The 22,691-nt window shown below is 58.9% G+C and overlaps 9 protein-coding genes across 9 annotated transcripts; 4 read left to right on the forward strand and 5 right to left on the reverse strand.

Moving 5' to 3' along the window:
* Positions 1 to 527: 527 nt before the first annotated feature.
* Positions 528 to 2,173, forward strand: SPRG_04705 (hypothetical protein; the record flags this gene model as incomplete). Its single annotated transcript, XM_012343111.1, has 2 exons — positions 528 to 1,126; positions 1,174 to 2,173. 2 exons carry the CDS (start codon positions 528 to 530, stop codon positions 2,171 to 2,173), a joined length of 1,599 nt encoding a protein of 532 aa, XP_012198501.1.
* An 11-nt stretch (positions 2,174 to 2,184) lies between these two features.
* On the reverse strand, positions 2,185 to 2,742 carry SPRG_04706 (hypothetical protein). Its single transcript, XM_012343112.1, has one exon. The coding sequence runs from the start codon at positions 2,707 to 2,709 to the stop codon at positions 2,233 to 2,235; it is 477 nt and encodes a 158-aa protein (XP_012198502.1). The 5' UTR covers positions 2,710 to 2,742; the 3' UTR covers positions 2,185 to 2,232.
* Positions 2,743 to 2,885: 143 nt separating this feature from the next.
* Positions 2,886 to 4,341, reverse strand: SPRG_04707 (hypothetical protein). Its single transcript, XM_012343113.1, has one exon. It carries the CDS (start codon positions 4,307 to 4,309, stop codon positions 2,954 to 2,956), a length of 1,356 nt encoding a protein of 451 aa, XP_012198503.1. The 5' UTR covers positions 4,310 to 4,341; the 3' UTR covers positions 2,886 to 2,953.
* Positions 4,342 to 9,044: 4,703 nt separating this feature from the next.
* Positions 9,045 to 10,521, forward strand: SPRG_04708 (hypothetical protein). Its single transcript, XM_012343114.1, has one exon. It carries the CDS (start codon positions 9,065 to 9,067, stop codon positions 10,415 to 10,417), a length of 1,353 nt encoding a protein of 450 aa, XP_012198504.1. The 5' UTR covers positions 9,045 to 9,064; the 3' UTR covers positions 10,418 to 10,521.
* Positions 10,522 to 11,281: 760 nt separating this feature from the next.
* SPRG_04709 (hypothetical protein) lies at positions 11,282 to 12,710 on the forward strand. Its single transcript, XM_012343115.1, has one exon. The coding sequence runs from the start codon at positions 11,307 to 11,309 to the stop codon at positions 12,669 to 12,671; it is 1,365 nt and encodes a 454-aa protein (XP_012198505.1). The 5' UTR covers positions 11,282 to 11,306; the 3' UTR covers positions 12,672 to 12,710.
* Positions 12,711 to 13,083: 373 nt separating this feature from the next.
* SPRG_04710 (hypothetical protein) lies at positions 13,084 to 14,492 on the reverse strand (the record flags this gene model as incomplete). Its single annotated transcript, XM_012343116.1, has 1 exon — positions 13,084 to 14,492. Exon 1 carries the CDS (start codon positions 14,449 to 14,451, stop codon positions 13,084 to 13,086), a length of 1,368 nt encoding a protein of 455 aa, XP_012198506.1. The 5' UTR covers positions 14,452 to 14,492.
* Positions 14,493 to 15,244: 752 nt separating this feature from the next.
* On the reverse strand, positions 15,245 to 19,883 carry SPRG_04711 (hypothetical protein). Its single transcript, XM_012343117.1, has 8 exons — positions 19,041 to 19,883; positions 18,900 to 18,992; positions 16,861 to 18,729; positions 15,928 to 16,812; positions 15,701 to 15,880; positions 15,610 to 15,645; positions 15,357 to 15,560; positions 15,245 to 15,293 (listed from the first exon to the last, which is right to left on the reverse strand). Exons 1-8 carry the CDS (start codon positions 19,854 to 19,856, stop codon positions 15,261 to 15,263), a joined length of 4,116 nt encoding a protein of 1,371 aa, XP_012198507.1. The 5' UTR covers positions 19,857 to 19,883; the 3' UTR covers positions 15,245 to 15,260.
* Positions 19,884 to 20,445: 562 nt separating this feature from the next.
* On the forward strand, positions 20,446 to 21,612 carry SPRG_04712 (hypothetical protein). Its single transcript, XM_012343118.1, has 4 exons — positions 20,446 to 20,925; positions 20,975 to 21,196; positions 21,263 to 21,353; positions 21,399 to 21,612. The coding sequence occupies exons 1-4, from the start codon at positions 20,470 to 20,472 to the stop codon at positions 21,530 to 21,532; spliced, it is 903 nt and encodes a 300-aa protein (XP_012198508.1). The 5' UTR covers positions 20,446 to 20,469; the 3' UTR covers positions 21,533 to 21,612.
* Positions 21,508 to 22,282, reverse strand: SPRG_04713 (hypothetical protein). The gene is made up of 4 exons (XM_012343119.1): positions 22,144 to 22,282; positions 22,055 to 22,096; positions 21,899 to 22,003; positions 21,508 to 21,851 (listed from the first exon to the last, which is right to left on the reverse strand). The coding sequence occupies exons 1-4, from the start codon at positions 22,240 to 22,242 to the stop codon at positions 21,576 to 21,578; spliced, it is 522 nt and encodes a 173-aa protein (XP_012198509.1). The 5' UTR covers positions 22,243 to 22,282; the 3' UTR covers positions 21,508 to 21,575.
* Positions 22,283 to 22,691: the final 409 nt, after the last annotated feature.

A 22,691-nucleotide genomic window follows, 5' to 3' on the forward strand; every position in this document is an offset into this window, starting at 1 on the left:
TGCCCAGCCGCAAGCGTACGGCCGTGGCGCTCCCATGGGCGTGGCCTGGTGGCCTCCCCCGTGGGCCGCCGCCGGGCGTCCGCCCGCCTATGATGCCCCCGGGCATGCTTCCCCCTGGCATGGTGCCCCCGCCGGGCATGGTGCCCCCGCCTGGCATGATGCCACCGGGTATGCGCCCGCCGGGTCCGCCCCCGATGATGCGTCCGCCGCCGGGCCAGTAAGTAAGATTCATAAGACTGTTTGCGCTCCTTTTGACTATGTATCCATCTTTCTTTCGTGCATGCTCGAAGCTGCTGGAGGATCTCGCGTCGCTGCACTGCCACGCCAGCAACGTCTCTGACACCAGAGATGGCGGCGAGAGGTTACCCCGTAGGAGTAGGCAGGCAGTGTATAGAATCGTTGGCTGGGCATGCGCATCGCGCCATCTCGTCAGGTGAATCATCACGTCCATTGCTCGAGGAAGGTTCATCCTTGAAACGCCACGGAACATTTCCTGCTTGGTCGTCGCTCCACCGACGCTGCCATCGATGTTGGAGGACCACGAAGGGCTCCTCGCCAAGCCCGACGATGACGACGACGATGCGTACGCCGACGGTGTCCCGATCCTCTTGCATTGGCGCCACATTGGGCTCGTCGCCAACTACGCGGTCGTCGGGCTGCTCATGGGCACGTTTCCGCGTTGCATTTACCCGTACTTTCGCATGTACCTCAACATGGACGGGTACCAAGTTAGCGCGGCCAAGACGCTCATTGGCATTGCGTGGAGCTTCAAGATCGTCGTCGGTGTCCTCAGCGACTCGGCGCCGATTTGCGGCTACCGGCGCCGCCCGTACATCTACCTTGGCTGGCTTCTCTGCTTTGGCTTTCTTCTGGCGATGGCGCTCCTGCCGCCCGAGACGCCGTACTACGCCGACGGTCAGATCCGCACCGTCGCCAACGCGTCGCTTCGCCGGATCCAGAACCCGGACGCACCCTTTGCCGGCGTCACGTACCTCCTTCTCCTCATGGGCGCCACCGTCGGGTACGTCATGGTGGACGTGGCGTGCGACGCTGTCATGGTCGAGCTCGCGCGCGCCGAGCGCATGGACGTCCGCGGCCACACGCAAACGCTGTCGTACATCACCAAGTACGATTAAGATGTCGCCTACTACTAGTAGTCACATGGGCGCGTAGGTGGCTCTGCGCCAGCGTTGCGAGCGGCGTCGTCGGCCTCACGCTCAACGGAGCAGCGTACGGCGGCAACTTTGACTGGAGCATCTCGTTCAACGCACTCATGGGTGGCTATGCGCTGGTGGTGCTGGCCGTGCTTCCGCTCGCAGGCTGCGTCCCCGATACGATTCCGGTGGGCATGCCGTCGCTGGCCACCAAGTGCCACCAGCTCTATCTGCTCTGTCACCAGCGCGCGCTGTGGCAAATCATGATCTTTCAGTTTCTCAACACGTTCTTCTTTAGCTTTGAAGCGACGCCGGGCGCGGTCGTGCAGTCCGAGTGGGCCAAAGTCCGGCCGATCAACGAAGCGCTCTTTTGCATTCTCTCGTGTTGGCTTCTCGCGGCCGGCATGCTGCTCACGAAGCTCTACTTTCTGCAGCACGACTGGCGACTGCTCATCTTGGTCACGTCTCTTTTTGTCGTGCTCATCGATGGCAGCGTGAGCTACCTCACCATCTACGGCATCATTCGGAGCGAATGGTTCTTCCTCGGCGGACCGGCCCTCGCCCACCTCCCCGACGGCGTCCGGTCCATCGTCACGAGTTTTGTCATTGTCGAGGTCGCGGATGCGGGCCACGAAGGCGCGACCTATGGCCTCCTCACGACGGTCGGCAACCTCGCCGAGCCCTTTGCCATCGCGCTCTCCAAGGTCGTCGACGCCCCCTTCAACGTCTTTCAAGACCAAGTCATCACGGACACGCCGGCGGTCCGTGACCGCGTTGCGTGCACGTTTGGTATCATGTACGCCATGAAGCTGCTCAGTCTCGGCACGCTATTGCTTTTGCCGAGCCAGAAGGCGGCCGCGCAGCACCTCCGCGCGCATGGCGGCACGCACCGCGGCATGGCCAACGTGACGCTCTCGATGGCGGCGCTCTGCCTTCTCTTTGGCATCGTCACCAACCTCCTCTCAGTGTTTCCGTCGACGGCATGCCTCGTTCTTGCTGGTGGCGAAGGCTGCAAGTAAAGCGACTGTCGTGTGTGATACTACATCATGCATGTAGTCTGGTCTGTTTTTGCTCGAGTTTAGTTGGAGAGGATGACGACCTTGCCGTCACCGTCGATGACGCCCTTCTTGATAATGATGTTGCCATACAACCGCACCTCGCCCGTCGCGATGATCGCGTACGTCGCCTTGGCGCGCTCGTAAAAGGCGAAACGATCCACGCGCTCGACGTGGGCAGCGGTGCGCGCGCCGTCGGCTCGGTACGCAGCTGTCAAGAGCGACGCAAACTCGTGAACGATCGGCGCATCCTCGTCCGGCGCCGTGACTTGCTTCATGACTGTCGCTTGGTACTGCGCAAACGAGTCGAGCGGGAGGAGCGAGAGGACGGCGGCGAGCACATCCGTGGCCGATGAGCCCTGCATGTGGATGACGTCGCGGCCTTGGGACGACGCGGGAAAGTTGGCGTCGGCGATGAGGAGCTCGTCGCCGTGGCCCATCGAGGCCAACGTGTGCAGCAGTGTCGGCGGCAAGATCGATGGAATTCCCTTCAGGGGCATGCTGCTGCTGCTGTGTTGATGCGGATGTGTGGCCGCCCTAGCAACCGTATCCGTAGATCGACCGGATACGAGAGTGCACTTTCTGCCGAAAGTGCAATGTCCGGAAATCCAGGGCTAGGGTAAGGAATGGCCAACGCACAGCTCCGACGCACAAAGACACAGATAAGAAGCTACTAGTAAATAGATAGTCGTTTGTGGGAGGGTATTAGCGCATGAACATATATCAATCAATCTACATCCAAGGTTACGCGCCGAGCCAGTGGTTTTGGCCAAAGCGCCAGCCGATCGTGGCGCCTGTCGAGATACCGAGGAAGAGACCGAGACACATGATGGCACCGGCGGACTCGCGGTCGTCTTGGGGCACGAGGCGCGGGCCAAGACCGAATGTGATCGTACTCAAGACACCGGTCGAAAGCCCGAGCATAAAGTTGATAAAGAGCTGCCAAAAGACGTTGAGCCCGAACGCGTCGCCCATGCAGAAGAGGGGGTTGGCGCCGTTGCCCGGGAGGCCCATGAGCAGCGCGACAAAGAGTACCCAGCGAAGGAGCGTCCACGTAAAGCACGACTCGAGCGAAAAGTACGGGTACAGCTTGGGCGAGAGGACGCGGCCAAAAAAGTCACCGTAGTTGTAGCAGAGGAGGACGCCGTTGACGTACCAGGATGCCCACGACGCGCCATGCAGTGCTGCGAGCTGGTTGCCGGACGAGATGCCAATGCCGGGAAAGGCCGTGAGCGAGCACACGTAAATGATAAACTGACTTGCGAGCGGCAGCATGATGACGCGCGTGATACGGCCGAGACGGCCCCACATCTCCAAAAGCGTCTCCCGGCTGGCGTGGCGCTTGGCAGTCTCGAGGTCGTTGCGTTCCATGAGGTAGTGGACGCTTGGAATCCGCAGCAGCTTGTGGAAGGTGAAGACCGCGAGGAAGCACACGACGATGAAGACGCTGAAGAAGATGTAGAACGAGATCTTCTGGATGTTGGCCGTGTCTTGCGGCGCGGGCTTGATGCCACCGACGCAGAGCTGGATGAGCGTGTTGAACGTAATGTTGATGATGCCGGACGCGCCGTTGCCCAATTGAATCGCGTTCGTGAACGCAGCCTCGGGAAAGAGGGCCGAGAGTGCGTAGAAGGCCGCCTCGGTGAGCGAGTTGGTGAAGCCGACGACGCCAAAGGCGACGAGGACGATCGCTCCGCCGGTTTGCGGGTCTGCGTCAAAGACGTCTTGAAGAATGACCGCGAGAGCGCAGAGCATGAAGAGCGAGTAGCCGATAAGGACGCGGTTCCAGAGACCGAGCTTCTTGTCGAGGCCAAAGATGACTTGGACAAAGGTGCCGGCGAACATGGGCCACGTCGTGACGGGCGTCGTCAAGTACTCAAACTGGAACGTCGAGTTGATAAAGCGTGCCGAGTAGTACGTCTGCGCCGACAAGCACGAGTAGTACGCCCAGAGGCACGAGCCGTTGAGGAAGAGGAGCGCCCACCAGATAAACCGGCGGTTCTCCTGGATGTTGTCGAGGATGTGGTACGGGATGTCTTCGTCCACGTCGTCGTAGATGATGAGCTTGGCGCTCCTCTGCTCCATGATCGGGGTGCCCATGATGCTAGTCGTTCTGCTAGTTCGGTGGCGAAACCACGAATGCTACCGGTACCTCGGCGTCGCAGCAATCAACCCACTTGCGTGTCCCACACAGAACAACTGTAAGCGAATCGTGCCGTTGATGGGGCGCGGGAAGCGTCGCTTGTTTACATTGCGCTGGAGGAGGCGCTGTGATGTGCTACATGTATACGATCTGATATGGTTCGTGTTCCGACCAGGTGGCTGCATGGCAGAGTCGGTGCTTCACGGCACTGGCATCTACATGTACCGGTAGTGCGACGTCGACCCAATGACTTCGACCGCAGCTCGACACGAGACGCGCCATATGCTGTATCGATATCCGCATACGCAACCTTACAAACGTTGTGAGGATGTGCCCGACGGACGCCACGGAACAGTCATCCGACGACACTTTCGATGCATGCGCAGATGCACAGAGGAACTGCGCAGAGAGAGTGCGGTGAGATGAGCTACTGCATGCACGAAGGCCCTCGCATGGAACGAGCTGTTCGTTGCCACCTTCGCTTTGGTACCGTAATCGAAACCGTCCAACAGTGCAACGTAACCGCCGAGTAGCCACTTGGCATACTGAAACCAGGTCGATAACAAGTCATCACAGAACCAAAACCTAAACTCTTCTGTTACAAGGAGCGAGGGGTGGGTGGAAACTACGTAAGAGTAATCCCGCACAGACAGCTCGCACAGACAGATTGGTAGAACCCAGAAGGACCCGGTCATAGGACCCCGCGATTATGTCGCTGGGACGAAGCGCGCTGCGGTAGAGGCCTCGTGTTGCTTCTGGACGCAGGATTTGCGTCTCTTGTCGCAGTCTCGACAGGCGTGCGGTCGGTTCGGCTCAGTTTCCTTGTTGCCAGCTCTTGTTGCCGTGGACCGTCCCGCACGCGACACACCCAGAAGGTGACATATCATGTGCATATCTTGTTCAATGCACTAAAAAAAGAAGATCTTGCCGCTCTCCATAACGTCAATACCGGTATGCTGTACCTGGTATGCACACGTGAAAGCTCGGTCAATGAGGATAACTGGTCGTACTAGTGGCTCGAGTACAGTAACACATTTATTAAATACCAGTACGTAGCTGACAGATCCCCCTTGCAGAGTGCATGGAGCTCGACGTTGGTTGAACGGCCGCCGTTCAACTAACGTCGAGCACTTTTAGTACGTATTAAAAGTAGCGGTCAGATTCCTAGCAGTGTGCCAAGCTCGAAGGGCAATGTCGAGATGGACTGTACCCCCAGCAGCACACACTACAAGCTGCACACAGTACAAGGACATGGAGCGAGCAATGGCGGTGTGCGAACCGAGTCATCCGCGGAGCTTGGCCGATGTCCTCACTGAACACTCCGAGAGCTTGTTTACACGATACAGTGGATTGTGCTGAAGCCATCAAGAGATTGCAACTCGCCCGCTAGCGTATTTCCGTGTCGTCCTGTCTCCTCTCCTGTTACCACGCGCGACTTCTCACATCGAAAACAAATTCCCTCGTCGCCGTTGAATCGCTGTCGTATGAGAACCGATCCGGTGTACTAGCACTCGTACAAGCTTGCGTACCAGCACTGTACCAAACGTGTATATCATCGTCAAGCAGTGCATTGATGCTCGTAGCCTTTGGGAGCGAGCGTTGCGTCGGTATGCAGTGTTTCGCACAGAGTTCAGGTTTGAACACTGTTGTGAAGCCCAAAACAGTGGTTTCAACTTTGTTTTATGTATTCTGTTTGAGAGCAGTGACTGGCACAGCAACATGATGAGCAAGCATTTCATTCGATCCCTCCCTCCGTCTTGGCGCCCTAGTATTACGGGGGGTTGATATTTGCACGGTGTCAATTGTGACTGGCACTCTGAATGCCCTGAACAAGGAACTAGCTCGGTTGCTATCGCGGTCGTCAACAACCAAACAGCCACGGTATATCACTCGATCGAGCAACGATGGTATCCCATGACGTATTTGCGCACTGCCTACGTTTTACAGCAGCGAGTGCAAGGATTGAGGTCGACTCGCAGCCGACTACATACTGCGAGTAGCATATTTTGAACGAGAAAGTAAGATGCAGATGCTTGAACCCAACGCATCCTCGAAGAAACCAAGATAATCGGAGAGGACCCAGCGCGAACAAAAGGCCACCCCGGTGAGCAGTGGTCACAAGAGAAGAGCAATCAAGGTCCCAACGCGGTTGAAAAGAAGGTCCTCGTCATTGCTCTTCGGAAAGGGCCGCTTTCAAGAAGCGGAAGATGCGTTGACAGAAGGCCGAGCGATCTTGAAAGCCAGATTTAGAGGCACACAAGAACGCAAGATCCAGGCGCAGAGCTATTAGCTCACGCCATTCCCGAAGGTGCCATGTCAAAATTTACCCGTCTCGCCCAAAACTGGCACGATGGACACCAACAGGGTTGTCGCCTCATGTGCACTTCGGTCGTGAGAGAGATGAGACCCACAACACCGCCAACGGCCTTGGCGAGGAGTCTGTCGCAACTTGAATCGCGACGACGCAGTGTCTTTCTCCCTGCTTGCTTTATCGCTAGGTACGTACGAGTACGCTTTATACACACTATCGCAACGTGCATCAAGTCGTACTTGGCCGTAAGCCGATCGATGTGGTTGGCGTTGACGGGTTGACATCGAGGATGTTGCGCGTCGCAGCAAGCATCCAACGAACCTCGACGTTGCCATTTCGCGACTTTGCAGATCCATTGCACCCGCTGCGCTCCCCATCACGGACATCAACCGCACACGCTTCATGCTTGCTGTCCAGCACTAGTACAGTCTCTTGGTACCCTCCTTAGTCGCCGCGAAGACCTTGCGAGCCTTGGAATCGACCCACGCAAGCACATGTCATGCTGCGCGCTGTCGGACAATAACGTTAGCGCGACGTCGTCGTCGTACCAGTATGCACCCATCGTTGTCACTGTCTCTTGGCTGTGGCTAGAAGCGAACGCAGAGCGCATGCCTTTCGGTAGCAAGCCCAGCGACACAACTCTGTCCAAGACACAAAGGAGCTCGTACGGCGACGAGCACGAGAGAGCGATCGCGGAGGCGGAGCGAACGATTTCAATCGCGTGGCCTTGCGAAATAGGTGATCCAATCGTACCGCCCCGCCGCTACGGAACCGAGTAGCTTCTTGCACGCGACGACGACGAGCGAGGCAAAGTGGGTGCGGCCGCGGAAGGGACGGCCTCGCGATGGAAGTTGGCGTCGACGAAACTGACGGCTGCGCGCGCGCCGTCGCTTTGCGGCGCACCCGCCTGCACCTGGGTCGTTGCAGCACGTGTGGCGCTCGGCAGCCGTAGACGTGACCAGCGACCATCGCAGATGGCACGTCCACGTGGCGGCGACTACGCAACAAAAGCGGCGCCGGATGCGGCATCGCCGTCTCCGCCACTGACGCCCGCCGCCGATTACAAGACGCTTCAAAGTGTTGCATCGACACGAGATTGACTTGGCGTTTTTCTTCTTTCGAGGACGACGACGGCGTGGGACGTGCACCTCAAGCAATTACCCGCTTTGGCGAGTAGCCATACCCAGAGGCGCGCGCAGCAGAGGCCAAGGGGGTCGACGTTGCGAGGTTCTTTTGTTTGGTGGCGCCACGAGCCGCCGCCGACGACGCTGCGTCATCGTGGACTTTACCACTTGCACGCATTTTGATTGGACATGGGTCGAAAGGATGGTGGGAGGATACACCGTAAAAGTGGCTGCTATGTGATCTCGAGGGTAGACCTGGGCACGTTCAAGCCTGCAAGAGGCCAGCGTGCGCATCTTGGTGCGACGCCTGGTTCGGGAGCCCGAGGCCACATGCTTGAACTATGAGGCTTTTTGTCCCAGGCCCTTCACATCTAATAATTACGCAGCGTGGGACGCCGACACGCTTTCTTGAGCTTCAAGAGTCGCGTTCTCTGCCAAGTTGGTGGCGGCGCCCATGGCCTCCGTCCGCAGCTGGCATACAAACAAGTAGAGAGGCAGAGAGTGTTCATCTTCAAAGAATCGGCGGGGCGACGCCACTTGGTGGCAGGGACGGCCCACGCTGCGCGTTTTTGAGCCCACGCGAGGCCCACTCTCGGTAGCAAGTCCCCCTCGTAGTGTCCTGGCGTTGCGCGTAGCTGGATTTTCGATGGCGGTGCAAGCTGAAGCAGTAATGCGACGGGTCCGCAGGGGCTGAGATCGGTCGCTTCCGCGGCGACTGGGCTTGCGATCGCGGCGAAAAGATCGATACGACTAGCGACGCAGGCCGCTTGAAGCTAGCCAGGTACAGCACCCACGCGGACGCGCTAGTTCAAGCAGACTTTGGCGCTCTTGGCGCGTTTCCGATCTAATGCACGAAAATGCATATTTTGTGGACGCCCCGCGGAGCCCCTGCGATCCACGCGGCCACGGCGTCCTCGTCCTCCGTCGCAGACGCGGGGTACCACGCGGAGGTGTTTCTATAGCGCGGTGCTCATGGCGTCCGCATCGCAGGCGCTTGTTTCTGTGCCCGTTCGACCTCATTTCGCGGCGCGTCCCTGCGCCACGTGCAAGTTCCAACCACGCCGGGTAGCGACGCCAGCAAAATATGCATTTGCATCGCCAAGCTCGATGCCCACGCAGCGGCCCAGGCTCCGTCACGACCAACCACCGCGTGGCTTAGAAAGGCCATTACAACTTCAAGTATAAAGTTTCAGAGGTTTCGTAAGCCACCACGTGCTGCCAGCAACGCGGCCGGGTTTGACGAGCGCCAAATTGCTCACTTTTCAATTCCTTCCATCATGGAGACACCGATCGAAGACCAGAAGAACGCGAAGCTCATCGTCAACGAGGGCGAGGAGGACATCCCGGCCCACGTGATGGAGAACATCCAGGAGAACCGCCGCTTCATTTGGTGGTCGCTCCTCTTCCTCAACGGCTCGTGCCTCTGGGCGTACTACTCGTGCTTGACGGCGCAATCGTACTACACGACTCGCTTCGCGACGACGTCGTTCGACTTTGCGTACTTGACGACGCCCGTCACGACGTGGCCCATGTTTGTCGGTCAGTTCATCCAGGTCTTCCTCGGCCTCGACAAGAAGATGGGCATGTGGAACCGCGTCCGTGTCGGCTTTGCCATCTACGGCCTCTGCGCGCTTGCCATCATCCTCCAGAACGTCTTTGATGCCGAGCCCCAGACCGGCGCCATCATCGTGCTCATTGCCTTTGCTGTCATTGGTGTCACCAACGCCTTGACCGAAGCTGGCTTCTACGCCATGTCGGCGCTCTTCCCGGAAGCCTCGTTCACGAACGCGATCCAGATGGGCAACGGTTGCTCCGGTGTCTTGAACGTCACGATCAACGTGCTCCTCCAGCTCATTGTCGGTGGCATCCACCCGAGTGAAGACGAGACGGCCAACATCCAGAAGATCGCCTTCTACATTTTCTTCAGCGTCTTCATTGCGGTCTGCTTCCTCGCGGTGTACGTCTTCTGGCGCCTCATGCAGGTGCCGGCCGTCAAGTACCTCATGGAACGCAACGAAGCCGAGACGATCCGCCGCGCCGCCAACCAGGAGACGTACCCGGAGATGTGGTCGCGCCTCTTCCGCATCGGTGGTGTGGTCATCCTCCCGCTCATGTGCCAGTTCATCATCTTCCTCTGCTCGCTCACGGCCTTCCCGGGTATCTCGATCACGGCCGGCTTCCAGATGGCCGGTGCCGTCAAGGGTGACTGGGGCCTCTGGTACCTCAACGGCGTGCTCCTCTGCTACAACTATGGTGATTTCACCGGTCGTATCATCTCGCCGTACCTCTACCGCTTCTTCACGCTCCAGTCGTGCTTCCTCTGGACGATCATCCGCTGGGTGCTCTTCATCTTCATCCTCATCGGTCTCCCCGGCGGCGACAAGAACCCGCTCTACGCCATGGGCACGGCCTACGCCTTCAACCAGTTCTGGCTCCTCTTCATCAACTTCATGCTCGGTATCACGACGGGTGTTCTCTCGACGATCACGTTCGGTCTTGGCCCGCGCCTCGTGCCCCAGGAAGACCGCGAGTCGGCCGGCGCCCTCATGTGCCTTGGTCTCTTCCTCGGTATCTCGTCGGGTGCTACGATCGGCTGGCAGTTTGGCGCCAACCACTGGCTCGGCGCCTAAGCAACCAATAGTGTGTACATTGTTATGTGTGGTAGATTCAGCAACATCCTCCTCGAGGTTAAACCATTGTACTAATGATAACCTTTTGGTTGCGATGACTTCAATCTTTCTAGACAATGTTTAGCCCGTAGGAAACAAACGCTACATTGGCGAAGGATCGCTTCACCGACGTGATGCTGACACGTTTTGCATTGCAAGACCGAAGAGGAAGCCAATCGCCATCTCGGTATTCGTCCTTGTGGGTGCGGTGCATGCATCGTGTATCTGCGGCCAAAACCACCTTACAATTGTACAACACGAGACCGTTAGTACACAATCGATCGAACTTGGGTGTGTCTGGATGTCACCTTGTCTCTGATGTTGCTGTTACTGCTCTCACACGACGTCTTTAGTGCTATGCCAACGTCGGACAAAATGGAGTCATCACGTCGGCGCAAGGACAATGAGTTACGCCTCAGGTGGTCGCCGTGCCAGACTCCGTAAAAGAGCGGCTCGGCCATAAACGGTCCAAGCGGTTGACCCGAAGCGTTGGTGCGTTCGGTCAGTCCTCCTCCTCGTCGACGGTGTACTGTAGGCTAAGGTCCTCATTTGAAACAGGATATTCATGGATACCCATCGCTTGCATGGAGCAAGCAGCTGGGCTCGTCGCTCGAAGATCGCAACAACGAAGATTTTCCCGCCAGAACTTTAGGCGGGCGAAAAGGTCTACGTTTGAAATGCATGCATTTTCCCATATATTTCTGAAGTATAGACCATTACATTGCGTAAAAGAGACTTGATTTCGTTGCTCACCACTGATCTTGGAACAAAAGGCAACTTCAACATCGAGAAGGCATCGGCCCTTCTTATCTTCATTCGACGACTCCACCCGCCGACCCAAGGCACCACGATGGAGACACCCGTGCCGCAGCACAAGAGCACGAAGCTCCTCAGCGTCAACAGCGCCGCCGACGACCACGACGATATTCCCGTGCCTGTGGCCGAGAACATCCAGGAGAACCGCCGCTTCATTTGGTGGTCGCTTCTCTTCCTCAACGGCTCGTGTCTCTGGGCGTACTACTCGTGCTTGTCGGCGCAGTCGTATTACTCGACTCGCTTCGCGACGACGTCGTTCAACTTTGCCTACTTGACGACGCCCGTCACGACGTGGCCCATGTTTGTGGGCCACTTGGTTCAAGTGGCGTTTGGCCTCGACAAGAAGCTCGGTATGTGGAATCGGGTTCGCATCGGATATGCGCTCTACGCGATCGCCGCGCTCGTCATCATCCTGCAAAACGTCTTGGACGTGGCGCCGCAGACGGGCGCGACCATCGTGCTCCTCATGTTTGGGCTCATTGGGCTCACCAACTCGCTCACGGAAGCTGGATTTTATGCGCTCTCGGCCCTATTCCCCGAAGCGTCGTTTACCAACGCGATCCAATTGGGCAACGGCACCTCCGGTCTCATCAATGTGACGCTCAACACGCTCATTCAACTCCTCGTGGGGGGCATCCACCCCGCGACGAAAGATGCGGCAAACATCCAGAAGATCTCGTTCTACATCTTCTTTAGCGTCTTCATCCTCGTTTGCTTCGTCGCCGTGTACCTCTTTCACAAGCTGCTCCAGATCCCCTCGGTCCAGTACCTCGTTGAGCGCAACGACAACGAGACGGCCCGGCGCGCGGCCGACAAGGAATCGCTGCCAGCGATGTGGGCGCGCCTCCTGCGTATCACGGGTGTCGTCATCGTCCCGCTCACGTGCCAGTTTCTCATCTTCCTGTGCTCACTCACGGCCTTTCCCGGCATTGGCATCACCGCCGGTTTCCAGCTCGCGGCCACATCGGGCGCCACGTGGGGCAGCTGGTACATCAACGGCGTGCTCTTGAGCTACAACTACGGCGACTTTTTTGGCCGGCTCCTCTCGCCGAATTTGTACAAGTACTTTACGATGCAGTCGTGCCTTCTCTGGACACTTCTTCGCTGGGGTCTCTTTGTGCTGCTGTTGCTCGGGCTCCCCGGCAACGGTCAAAACCCGCTCTTTGCGATGGCGTCCGCCCACGATTTCAACATTTTTTGGATGCTTTGTATCAACTTTCTGCTCGGCCTTTCCACCGGTGTCCTGAGTACGATCACATTTGGTCTCGGCCCGCGCCTTGTGCCGCAGGACGACCGCGAGTCGGCTGGTGCGATCATGTGCCTCGGGCTCTTCCTCGGTATCTCGGCCGGCGCGACGATCGGCTGGCAGTTTGGCAAGAACCACTGGCTCGGCGCTTAGGAGATTGCTTGAGCGTTTCATCACCACAAAATATCACCTTTTCACTTGTGTACACTTTGCGTATGAAGCACGCAGCACTCGAATCGTTCAAGTAGCAGCGAACGAGAGCCGAGAACAACGTGGGGTTAGGGTGGCGGGAGCATCAAGACGTGATCCTATAACGACGATGTAGCAAGCCAGAGTGACAGCAGGATGGAAAATCCCAACGGGTCACTTTGTGCGTGTCGCGAATCTGGAGTCAAGAACGCGAAGCGCTGCCGGATTCTTCTAAACCCCACTGCGATGGTCGCTCCAGAATATGGAGAGTCAGAGTGTAAAGGCTCTAGAAATGTGGGAATCTGTACACAATATAAACCGTTTCTTTAGAGAAGCGTCACAAGGATGGTGGTGTCTAGTTCTAGTTGTCCGGTGTTTATGCGCCAAGCCAGTGCTGGACGCCAAACTGCCAGCCGACGGTCGCGCCGGACGAGATACCAAAGAAGAGACCGAGGCAGAGAATCGCACCGGCCGACTCGCGGTCGTCCTGCGGCACGAGGCGCGAACCAAGGCCGAGCGAGATCGTGCTCAAAATGCCGTTGGTGACACCGACGAGGAGCGTGATGAAGAGCTGCCAAAAGACGTTAAAGTCGTGGGCCGACGCCATCGCAAAGAGCGGGTTCTTGGTCGGGTTGCCTTCGGCGTCAAGACCCGGGAGGCCGATGAGGAGGAGAATGAAGAAGCCCCAGCGCACGAGCGAGTAGAGGAAGCACGACTGGAGCGTGAAGAACTTGTAGAGCTTGTGCGCGACCAGTCGGCCAAAGAAGTCGCCGTAGTTGTAGCTCAGGAGCACGCCGTTGATGTACCACGTGGTCCACGAAGCGCCCTTGGCGAGCTGGATGCCGGACGAGATGCCAATGCCGGGGAAGGCCGTGAGCGAGCAGAGGAAGACAATGATGATGCAGAGGAGCGGCACGGACACGGCCGACGTGATGCGGCCGAGGCGCGCCCACATTTCGGGGTACGTTTCCTGGTTGGCCGCGCGGCGGGCCGTCTCGGCGTCGTTGCGCTCCATGAGGTGGTGCACGGCCGGAATCCGCATCAACTTGTGGAAGACGTACACCGCGAGGAAGCAGACAATGATCCAGACGCTGATAAAGATGTAGAACGAGATCTTGGAAATGTCGCGCGTGTCTTCGGGCGCGGGGTTGGTGCCGCCAACGATGAGCTGGATGAGCGTGTTGAGCGTCACGTTGATGATACCGGACGTGCCGTTGCCCATTTGGACGGCGTCGGTAAAGATCGCATCCGGGAAGAGCGCCGAGAGCGCGTAGAAGCCCGACTCGGTGAGCGAGTTCATAAAGCCGACGACGGCAAACGCCACGAGCACAACGATCGCGCCCGTGTCAGGCGACGCGCCGAACGCGTCTTGAAAGATGATGGCGAGCGCGCAGAGCACGAGGATCGAGTAGCCAATGTGGATGCGGTTCTTGAAGCCGAGCTTCTTGTCGAGGCCGAGACTCACTTGGGTGAAGTGGCCGATGAACATGGGCCACGTCGTGACGAGCGTCGTCAAGTACTCAAACTTGTACTTGGTGTCCTTGAAGCGGTCGTTGTAGTACGTCTGCGCCGACAAGCACGAGTAGTACGCCCAGAGACACGACCCGTTGAGGAAGAGAAGCGACCACCAAATGAACCGGCGGTTCTCCTGGATGTTGGTCAAGACGTCGTCCGGGATCTCGTTGGGCGACTCGCCGGTCACGAGGAGCTTGGTCGTCTTTTGATCGTTGGCGGGCGACTCCATCTTGGTGGTGGGTTGCTGTGCCCGAGGAGGTCGATTGCAAAATGACTGCTGCGGGGAAGACAAGTGTAGTTTGCGAGGTCGGACAATCGCGATCCATGCCGTACCCACACGTAGCAGACTTGTTGAAGCGATCCGGATCTTTGTCACGCGACCTCATTGGCCCTCAACGCTTCAACTTGGTGGCGGCGGCCCGGGGTTTTTCAATGTCAGCGCTTAAATTGCATTTTTATTCGACTTGCATTTGTATACCATGGCCTGCGTGGCGCCCCGGTGGCCGACCCGAAAACCCGACAAAAAGGCGTTTAAATCGACCGCCATTTCGCGCCCTCTGAGCTGGTAGGCTGCGCGACGCCCGCCTAAAGACAGCGAGGTATCAACGGCGCATTGCGCTGCTACCGTTCCAATATGGCGCTATCGAGAGCGCTGGTAGCGAACGGCGGAGCCTCCTGAAAAATATGCGCCCTGGCCGCCAGCGTGGGTTTGGCGGCGGCCGCAGCACGCCAGTGATCTCCGCACCATGCGGAGGAGACCTGCGACGCCGCCGACAGGTGCCGATACAGCCTCGGTGTGCACCTGTTGTCGTCCATAACATCGGTCCTATCGCATACACGTGGCACGTGCGCCGGCCACGACAGCAATCACGCAAGACGAGGCCAATGGTACAGTCTGTGTGGTACAGTACATGTCCTCGACGCGCCTTTCGGCCATGGACCGATGCACAGGGCCGAGAGGTAGGACCGAGGACTGCCATCAAACTGCAAGCACAAACAGAGGCAGCCATAAAAGAAGAAGAAGACGAATGAGGGGTATTACGGCTGGGTGAGGACGTTCGCTTCGACGCTCTACACACGTCGTCGGTGAGCATCCAAGCAGTAACGTCAACAGACGCGGGCGAGTTTGTATACCTCCATGAAGGCGACAAGCGGCGCCTCTTCATCCCGCCAGTCCGCCTGGACACTGGCGATGACGTCGGTCAACGACACCTTGAGCTCGGCGCGGTACGCGGCCGGGTGGTGGTAGCGCTGTTCGTGCAAGATAAAGTTGGCCACGAGCAAGGACGTGGCGGCTTCAACGACATCGCGGAGACCATCCTGCATGCGCTTGGTCGTCTACCGCACCTCCATGAGCCATGATGATTGCATCATCCAAACTCTGTACCGAAGACAAGGCCGACGCTTCCTTCAACGCGCATTTCTATCCCAAAAACATACCATAAGAGACGACAGGACATGGCAACCCGTCGACGCACCACGAGGCGAGCGACGTGTCCCAGCGCGCACGGCGCCGTCGCATGCGACAGCGAGATCGGGAGAAAGTCCACGATTGGGCGGGCGGCTTCCGTGTCGACCACAGGCCGCCCGTGGATCTCCATCACTGGCGTCGCGCTCGGCGTGAGCTTGAGCAGCAGCACGCACCAGAGGTACACCACCTAGCATTCCTTTTGCCATGTGTGTCGACGACAGAGCCGCACGTTACCTCCCAGAGCTGACGCGTCAGCGTGGCTTGAAACTGTGCGTCCTTGGTCTCGTCCGCCGTGACGGCCAGCGACGTCAACGAAACCGGGTCTTGTTTCCAGCCGCTCACGACGACAAGGTGGCGACGGCCAAGCTCGAGGAGGCTGCCGATGGACATGAGGCCTTGCCACGTCGGGAGGTGCGCGGCGGCGGCCAAGAGCAGCCGCCCGACGCACGCCTGTTCGTGCAGCCGGGCCAGCGTCAACGGCGCCTTTTCGTCAAAGGCCGACAAGAGCACGGGCTCGAGATACGCCAGCACGGAGAGCGTGCTCGTGAGTGCGTTCCCGGTGGTTAGCGCCAAAAGGTGCGATAGCAACTCGAGGAGGTTGCACCACGTCGTGTGCAACAAGCAGCGACGCGACGCGTCGTCGTAGCCGCGTTGGCGCCGACGCAGCATCGCCGACGTCAGCGGCTGGGCCAGCGTCTTGATGTGGCCGAGCATGTGGCAGTCGGCGACGAGCGCGTCGACACAAAACGTTTTTGTCTCCAACGGACTCGCCATGAGCAAATGCGAGAGCGTCGTGATCGTATCGGCGAGCACGTCGACCTTGGTCGTGATCACAAGCGACGCCACGAGGCTCGAGAGACACGGGCGCAGCGACGCGCAAAAGAGCGGGGACATCCAGTGCACGACGAGTTCTCGGAGCACGAGCAAGTGCAGGCTCACGTCCGTGGCCGTCGACAGCATCGATAAAAGCGGTGTGACGACCACGGACGGCAGCGTCGTCACGCGGTCGGGCAAGGACGACATGTGGCGCAGGACGAGGTAGATGCTCGTCATGACGTACTTGCGCGCATCGTCGTCGGTCGGCCCCGCGGTTTGCAGCATCGCGAGACAGCATTTGAGCTACAGAAATCGACATGAGATATCGCATCCTATATGGAGGCAACGCACCAGCTCGACGCTCGTGGCCACGTCCAAGGCCGATGTCGGCATCTTGGTGTGGTGATGCAGCAGCGTCAGCGAGAGGCGCGTCGACGTTGTGAGGTACAGCGACCAGTCTGCGTCGTCGACCGCCTCGTGCATCGTCGTCATCGATGACGCGAGCGTGCACACCCACGCGAGCGCAAGCCCTGACGGGAGGCCTTCGCTGCCGCGCTTGAAGACGACAACCTCCATCGCGGTGGCAAACTGCACCATGGCAAAGAGGCTGCTCGAGGTGGCGTCGCACTTGGCGACGGCGAGAGGCAAGGACGGCATCCCGTCATGGTCGGCGTCGGCCACGTGCGTCGACACGATGGTAAACCAAGCGTCCTTGGTCGCAAGCAGCGGGTCGAGTGCCGACGACGATGACGTCGGGTGCGTCACCTCGAGCGCCACAAGCTGCCAAAAGATACCAATGGCCCACCAGTGCGCCGTCGCGTCGGGCGCACCCGAGCTGCTGGAAAGAAGCGCCGCCCCAACGTCCGACCAGAGTGCCGACTGGGTTGCAAACAGCGTCGGCCAGCTCGCGCGCACAAAGTCCAAGCCGTACGCGACCACATCCCAGTCTTGCGTCGCAATGGCCTTCGACAGGACGCGCAAAAGACCGAGCGCGGACGGCGCCGCGTCGGCCGAGAAGAAGAGCAAGGACACGAGGGACGGCTGGCGGTCGACGCTCAGCGCCAAGAGGCGCAAGGCCGACGCCTGCCGATTCGGTGCACTCGCGTCCGTGACAAGCTCCCACAGCGCCGCGACAAGCGCCTTGGTGTCTTGCGGCGTCGGAAAGTGGGCCACAAACGTTGTCGTCGTCGTCGTCGGCAGCACAACCAGTGCCGTGAGCAGCTCCAAACTCGCATCGACGATCGCCGCATCCGGTGACGCGAGCAGCGCCGAACACACCAGCGGCCAGTTGAGCGCGACGCCACGAACATGAACCGTGGTCGCCAGCGGCGAAGCGGCCATCGAAAACGACGACGCATCGGCGAGGGCCGACGCGACGAGCGGGGCGACCACTTGAGAAACGCAGGCCAAGAGCGTCGAGGCATAGCGTGCGTGCGTCGGCGACATGGTGTCCATGGTCAATGGCAAGAACGGCGTCGCGTCGGGCGTCGAGTCGTCAAACGCGAAGCGCGCAACGGGGGCTTTCGGTGCAGGCGCTGCGATGGGCAGCCACCGAGCGAGCGTCGAGAGTACAAACTTCGGAAACGTCGCGGCTGGTTCGGCCCAGAGCGTCGCCCACACGTCGTAGTGCGTCGCGAGGCGCGAGTGCACGAGCCGGAAGCTCGCGAGCCCGAGCACGTCTTGGTCCTCGACACGCTCAAACTGCCACGTCATGTACGACGTGGCAATGGTCAAGAGGACATGGGTGAGCGACGCCGACCAATGCGTCATCTCGATCGACGACGACGACGACGACGCAAACACGTGGGCCGCGAGGTGGAGCATGTTGAGAACGCTCGGGTACTGTCCCTTCGGCGCTTCGAGTCCCGTCACGACAGCGTGCAGCGCTGACACGGCGTCGTCGACAGCGATGACGCGCACAACGCTTGTCGTCTGATGACGCGTCGCCACCGCGGCACAAAACGCGAGGCACGCTTGCTGCAACTTCAACGGGCTCGTCGGGTCATGGAGCAGCGCGGCGACTCTGGCGAGCGCCGGTGGCAGCGCGGCAGCGAGGGGCGACGTCGCGTCCAGATCCCGGTGCGTCAACAGCGCCGTCATCAAGTGCAGGATCGCGGTTGCGGTCGACCCGCGCGACGCCGAGAGACGATGGAGCAAGATGGGCCACACGAGGGTCGCAAGGTGCCAGCACACGAGCACCGGCGCGTTGGGCAGCGTGAGCTTTTGCCCGCGCGTCCCCGCCGGCACGACCACGTTGTCGTTGGCGTAGACGTACGCGTCGGTGGCGACGACCCATGCGTCGTCCGACGCATCCACCGCATGCGGCACGTCATCGACAAGGACAGTCGTGTACAATACGTCGACGAGAGGTCGGCGAGGATCGCGTCGACCGTCGATGGCGCGCACGCGGCGGCGAGCAGCTTCAAGCGCGGCAAGAGACGCACGGGAAAGAGCGATGCTAGCGCCGACGCCGTGTCGTTGAGCTACACATACTACATGAGCAAACACGACGACGACGACAACGAGTGTACCTCGTTGAAGAGGGCGACGGACAGGTTTGGGTTGCGGTGCAAGAGCGGCGTGTAGAGCTCGACGATCGTGAGCCACTCGGCTTCCGACTTGGTCAAGTCGAGGAGGTCGAATTCCTTGGTGAAGCCAGCAATGAACGGGTATGCGGCCGCTTGGAGCAGCGACGCGTCGCTGTCCGGAACAGCGTCCTCGAGGGCCCACACGGCGTGGGCGAGGTCAAAGACAAGCGGCGTCGGCGCAAGGGGCGAGAGGCATGCAGCAAAGTACGCGAGGCCACCAAGGAGACGGCCTTTCTCGAGCGCCACGTCGCACATTGAGTCGTCCATCTCAAACTCGACCGCTTCCGTGTGGCGGCGCGCCTTCAAGATCGAGACCATGGACCGGTAGATCGCATCGCTTTGCTCGACGCGGCGCAAGAGGAGCGCAAAGGCAAAGAAGAGGCTGCCGTACGGCGAGCTCGTCGTTGTTTCGAGGCCCATGGGCAGGAGCTTGTCCATCATGAACTCGTACAGGACGGCCAACGCTTCCGCGTCCTCAGTGATCGGCTTGGTCATGATGTGCATGGCCAAAAAGAGCATGTGAATCTGGAGCTCGCGCGATGAAGCGCCAAAGCGCCGCTTGAGGAGGACGCGAATGACGCGGTGGATGGTGGCCGGGGACGTGATGGCCTCGCCGACGGCCGCTTCCAGCACCGCGCGGAGGCTGCGGACTTCTTCCTCAGGCTTCGCATGGCCATCGAGATCGCCATACGTCGACTCGTAGGCGTCGAGGCTGCGCAGCAAGGACCGCTCCGACGTCAACGGCTCCCGCGGCGACATCGGTCCTTCGAATGGGTGGGAAGAAACTTGGGTCTGAAAATGGCCCGTTTTCATTGGTGCAAATGCATCCATTTTAGCACCTTTTTCGCACCAATCAACGCGCTGCTGGGACAAAAAGTCCGAGCAAACTTTAGTCCATGCACAAGCTTCAAGCAGCGGACCACCTCTCCTGTGGGTGTGGCGGCAGGATCTCGGATCGATACCCGCACGCACTCGACAACCTTGGAATGCAATGACAGGGCTCACCTCCGTCTAAGAGTTGGGGCCAAGTTCATCAGACTGAAGCAGGAGACCGGATGGGTCTTGAAATATTCTGGTTGATCTATCAACTACTGTAATGGTAAACCAAAGCTACCTTCTAAGATTAACCTTAGGTAGTTTTGATGGTTTTGTATGTACCTACCTATGTCTCTACGGCGATCCACTCGCTTGCTTCTTTTGGGCGCAGCAACGTCCAGGTTCCAGTTGCAAGTTGGCCCGAGTTTCCCTCCAAAACAACAGACCAATCATCGGACGCCAATCATATTTTTATTCCTCTATACAATAAGCAAGACAAGATAAAATTACAAATGAAATGTACAGGAGCCAAAATACGTTGGGTATAGTTGGCAGCATGAGCTCGAAGCGGAAGCGGACGAGCCTTGGGTCCGGGCCGCTCCTGGCCGCGAGCAAGATCACGGAGGCCGAGCGCCGGGAGATCCGCTGCAAGGAGCGCGAGATCCTCACGGACCTGCGCGAGAACAACCGCGACGTGGTCCAGATTGCGAGCAACGCCTTCAAGACCAAGACACACGAGCTCGACAGCGTGTACGAGCGCGTCTTTTACCCGCGCGAGGCCAACCTCGACGCATGCAATCTCGACGAGTTCAGCAACGTCGTCGTCAAGCAGGCTGGGCTCATGGGCTCGAGCGATCTCACCAAGTTTGATGTCGCCGACCTCATGAGCGCCATCAAGGAAAAGTGCATCGCCGACGAGCGCGGCAATGGCCTTGACTGGGACCGCCTCGGGTCGGCCGTCGGCGCGTGCTTTAGCAGCACGATTGGCATTAGCTTCATGTACGGTTCCATGGTACGACGACCCACAGCTGCCGTTGGATCCTGCTCATCGCCTGGATTAGGACACCCAAGTCGTGCAGAAGGAAAAGAAGACCGTGCGCCGTCGCCGTCAAGACGACTTGGATGAAGTCGAGACGCAGCCAACGCAAATTAGCGGCGAGAACCGCCCGGACAAAGAGGACGTCCAGGCCGTGCGTCTCCAGAAGCTCGTCAAGACGCTCAAGCGCTCGGCCAAAAAGGTCGATGTCTTTGACCTCTGCGTCAACCCCGAGAGCTTTGCGCAGGTAATCCATCGTCCTCGCCTCACCCCATGCATGCATGCTCATGTTGCTGTCGTCGTTGTTCTCTAGACGGTCGAGAACTTTTTCGACATGTCCTTCTTGATCCGCAACGGCCATGCCAAGATTCAGCGTGCCAACGCGTCGGCGGCGCCCACGATCCGTTGCCTCTCTTCATTGCTCCTCTTGTTGCTGACATGAGCCGTAGAGAACCACGACGGTATCAACGACGAAGAGCTGCCACCGTCCACGCAGTGCGTGATCACGATCTCGTACAAGCAGTGGGAGGCGCTCTCCAAGATCTACCGCGACCCGCTCGTGGGGCACCGAGCCAGCGTCTAAGACGAGATGCTGGCTGCATGCAGGCTAGTATATTCAGTTGAATCTAATTCTCTACGGTGTGCGCCTTCTCGTTCGCGTCAAACTCGGCGATGAGGTCGGCCGACGCCTGCACAAGCTCTACGAAGGCGGGCTTGTCGCACAAGTTGAAGTGGGGCGCGCTCTCCTCCGTGGGCGGGATCGTCACGAGGTCGACGCCGTCGGCGCCCGTCGTCACCGGCTCGTGCGGGATGCCGTTCTGCTTCATGTACTCGACAACCTTGGGCAACGCGTCGACGTACAACGAGATAAAGTTGGCCTGGCCATACGCGTTGCGGAGCACCTACGATGCTCCATCGTCAGGAACGTCGTGAGGCTCGAACCGCGTACCACGGAGGCGTTCTTGGGCTTCACCGACTCGTCGCGGTCCTCGAAGCGCTTGTCCTCGACTTCGACGTCGCGAACACCGACAAAGCGGAAAGGACGTTGCACACCCTAGAGACGCTGCCATGAGTCATGCTGATGACGACGTGCATCTCGTCGTACGTCGGCTTCCTGCGTGAAATGGAGGTCGAGGAGCGTGGATTCCTGCGTAGGATGCGTATAGGCATGCACATAGACTCGATCAACCTTACCGAAGAAGCCTCATCTTCCTTCGGGGCCGACGAGAGGAAGCGCGCCATGCGCGGCTGGGCGCGGGGCAGGACGCAGCGCTGGGCGAACTTACGAAGCATGGTGATGCAGAATGCAATGGCTCCCGATATTACTGGATGCCCACAAATATTATGTTTCAAGAGGGTCTTATACCGTGACACTCCATACAATATGCTTTGTCACAGGGCATTAAAATGAAAGGGATAAGGCACACTTGGGACTTCAAGCAGCCAGCATCGACGCCAGCGAGCAGCACCATCATGGAGATGGACTGGCGCATGGATAACTTTCTATCGGAAATGGATACTTGCATGAATTGGCAAACGAACAAAATACGTGAGTCTTGCATCGAGGGCTCGATCCGAGGGAATCCCTTGGCTTGATCATGAGCACACATGAGCTCTCTCAAACTCTGCAGCTTGTTACTCAGACTCTCAATCGGCTTTGGATCTGCGCGCCTCCAAAGACTGCAAGGGCTACCAGCTGAAGGACATGTGAAGCTGAATACGAATCTCAGTACAATGTAAGT

The sequence above is a fragment of the Saprolegnia parasitica genome (genome assembly GCF_000151545.1).
Source record: "Saprolegnia parasitica CBS 223.65 unplaced genomic scaffold supercont2.12, whole genome shotgun sequence".
Classification (NCBI taxonomy): domain Eukaryota; phylum Oomycota; class Saprolegniomycetes; order Saprolegniales; family Saprolegniaceae; genus Saprolegnia; species Saprolegnia parasitica.

Coding starts and splice junctions, on each gene's coding strand:
- SPRG_04712 (XM_012343118.1), top strand. CDS start 20,470: ATGAGCTCGAAGCGGAAGCGGACGAGCCTTGGGTCCGGGCCGCTCCTG. Junction 21,197..21,262: donor ACCCCGAGAGCTTTGCGCAG/GTAATCCATCGT, acceptor GTTGTTCTCTAG/ACGGTCGAGAACTTTTTCGA. Junction 21,354..21,398: donor GTCGGCGGCGCCCACGATCC/GTTGCCTCTCTT, acceptor CATGAGCCGTAG/AGAACCACGACGGTATCAAC.
- SPRG_04709 (XM_012343115.1), top strand. CDS start 11,307: ATGGAGACACCCGTGCCGCAGCACAAGAGCACGAAGCTCCTCAGCGTC.
- SPRG_04711 (XM_012343117.1), bottom strand. CDS start 19,856: ATGTCGCCGCGGGAGCCGTTGACGTCGGAGCGGTCCTTGCTGCGCAGC. Junction 18,730..18,899: donor CCGCGTGCGCGCCATCGACG/GTCGACGCGATC, acceptor CGCGGGCAAAAG/CTCACGCTGCCCAACGCGCC. Junction 15,561..15,609: donor AAGCGTCGGCCTTGTCTTCG/GTACAGAGTTTG, acceptor GAGGTGCGGTAG/ACGACCAAGCGCATGCAGGA.
- SPRG_04706 (XM_012343112.1), bottom strand. CDS start 2,709: ATGCCCCTGAAGGGAATTCCATCGATCTTGCCGCCGACACTGCTGCAC.
- SPRG_04707 (XM_012343113.1), bottom strand. CDS start 4,309: ATGGGCACCCCGATCATGGAGCAGAGGAGCGCCAAGCTCATCATCTAC.
- SPRG_04713 (XM_012343119.1), bottom strand. CDS start 22,242: ATGCTTCGTAAGTTCGCCCAGCGCTGCGTCCTGCCCCGCGCCCAGCCG. Junction 22,097..22,143: donor AGGAAGATGAGGCTTCTTCG/GTAAGGTTGATC, acceptor CATCCTACGCAG/GAATCCACGCTCCTCGACCT. Junction 22,004..22,054: donor ATTTCACGCAGGAAGCCGAC/GTACGACGAGAT, acceptor CAGCGTCTCTAG/GGTGTGCAACGTCCTTTCCG.
- SPRG_04708 (XM_012343114.1), top strand. CDS start 9,065: ATGGAGACACCGATCGAAGACCAGAAGAACGCGAAGCTCATCGTCAAC.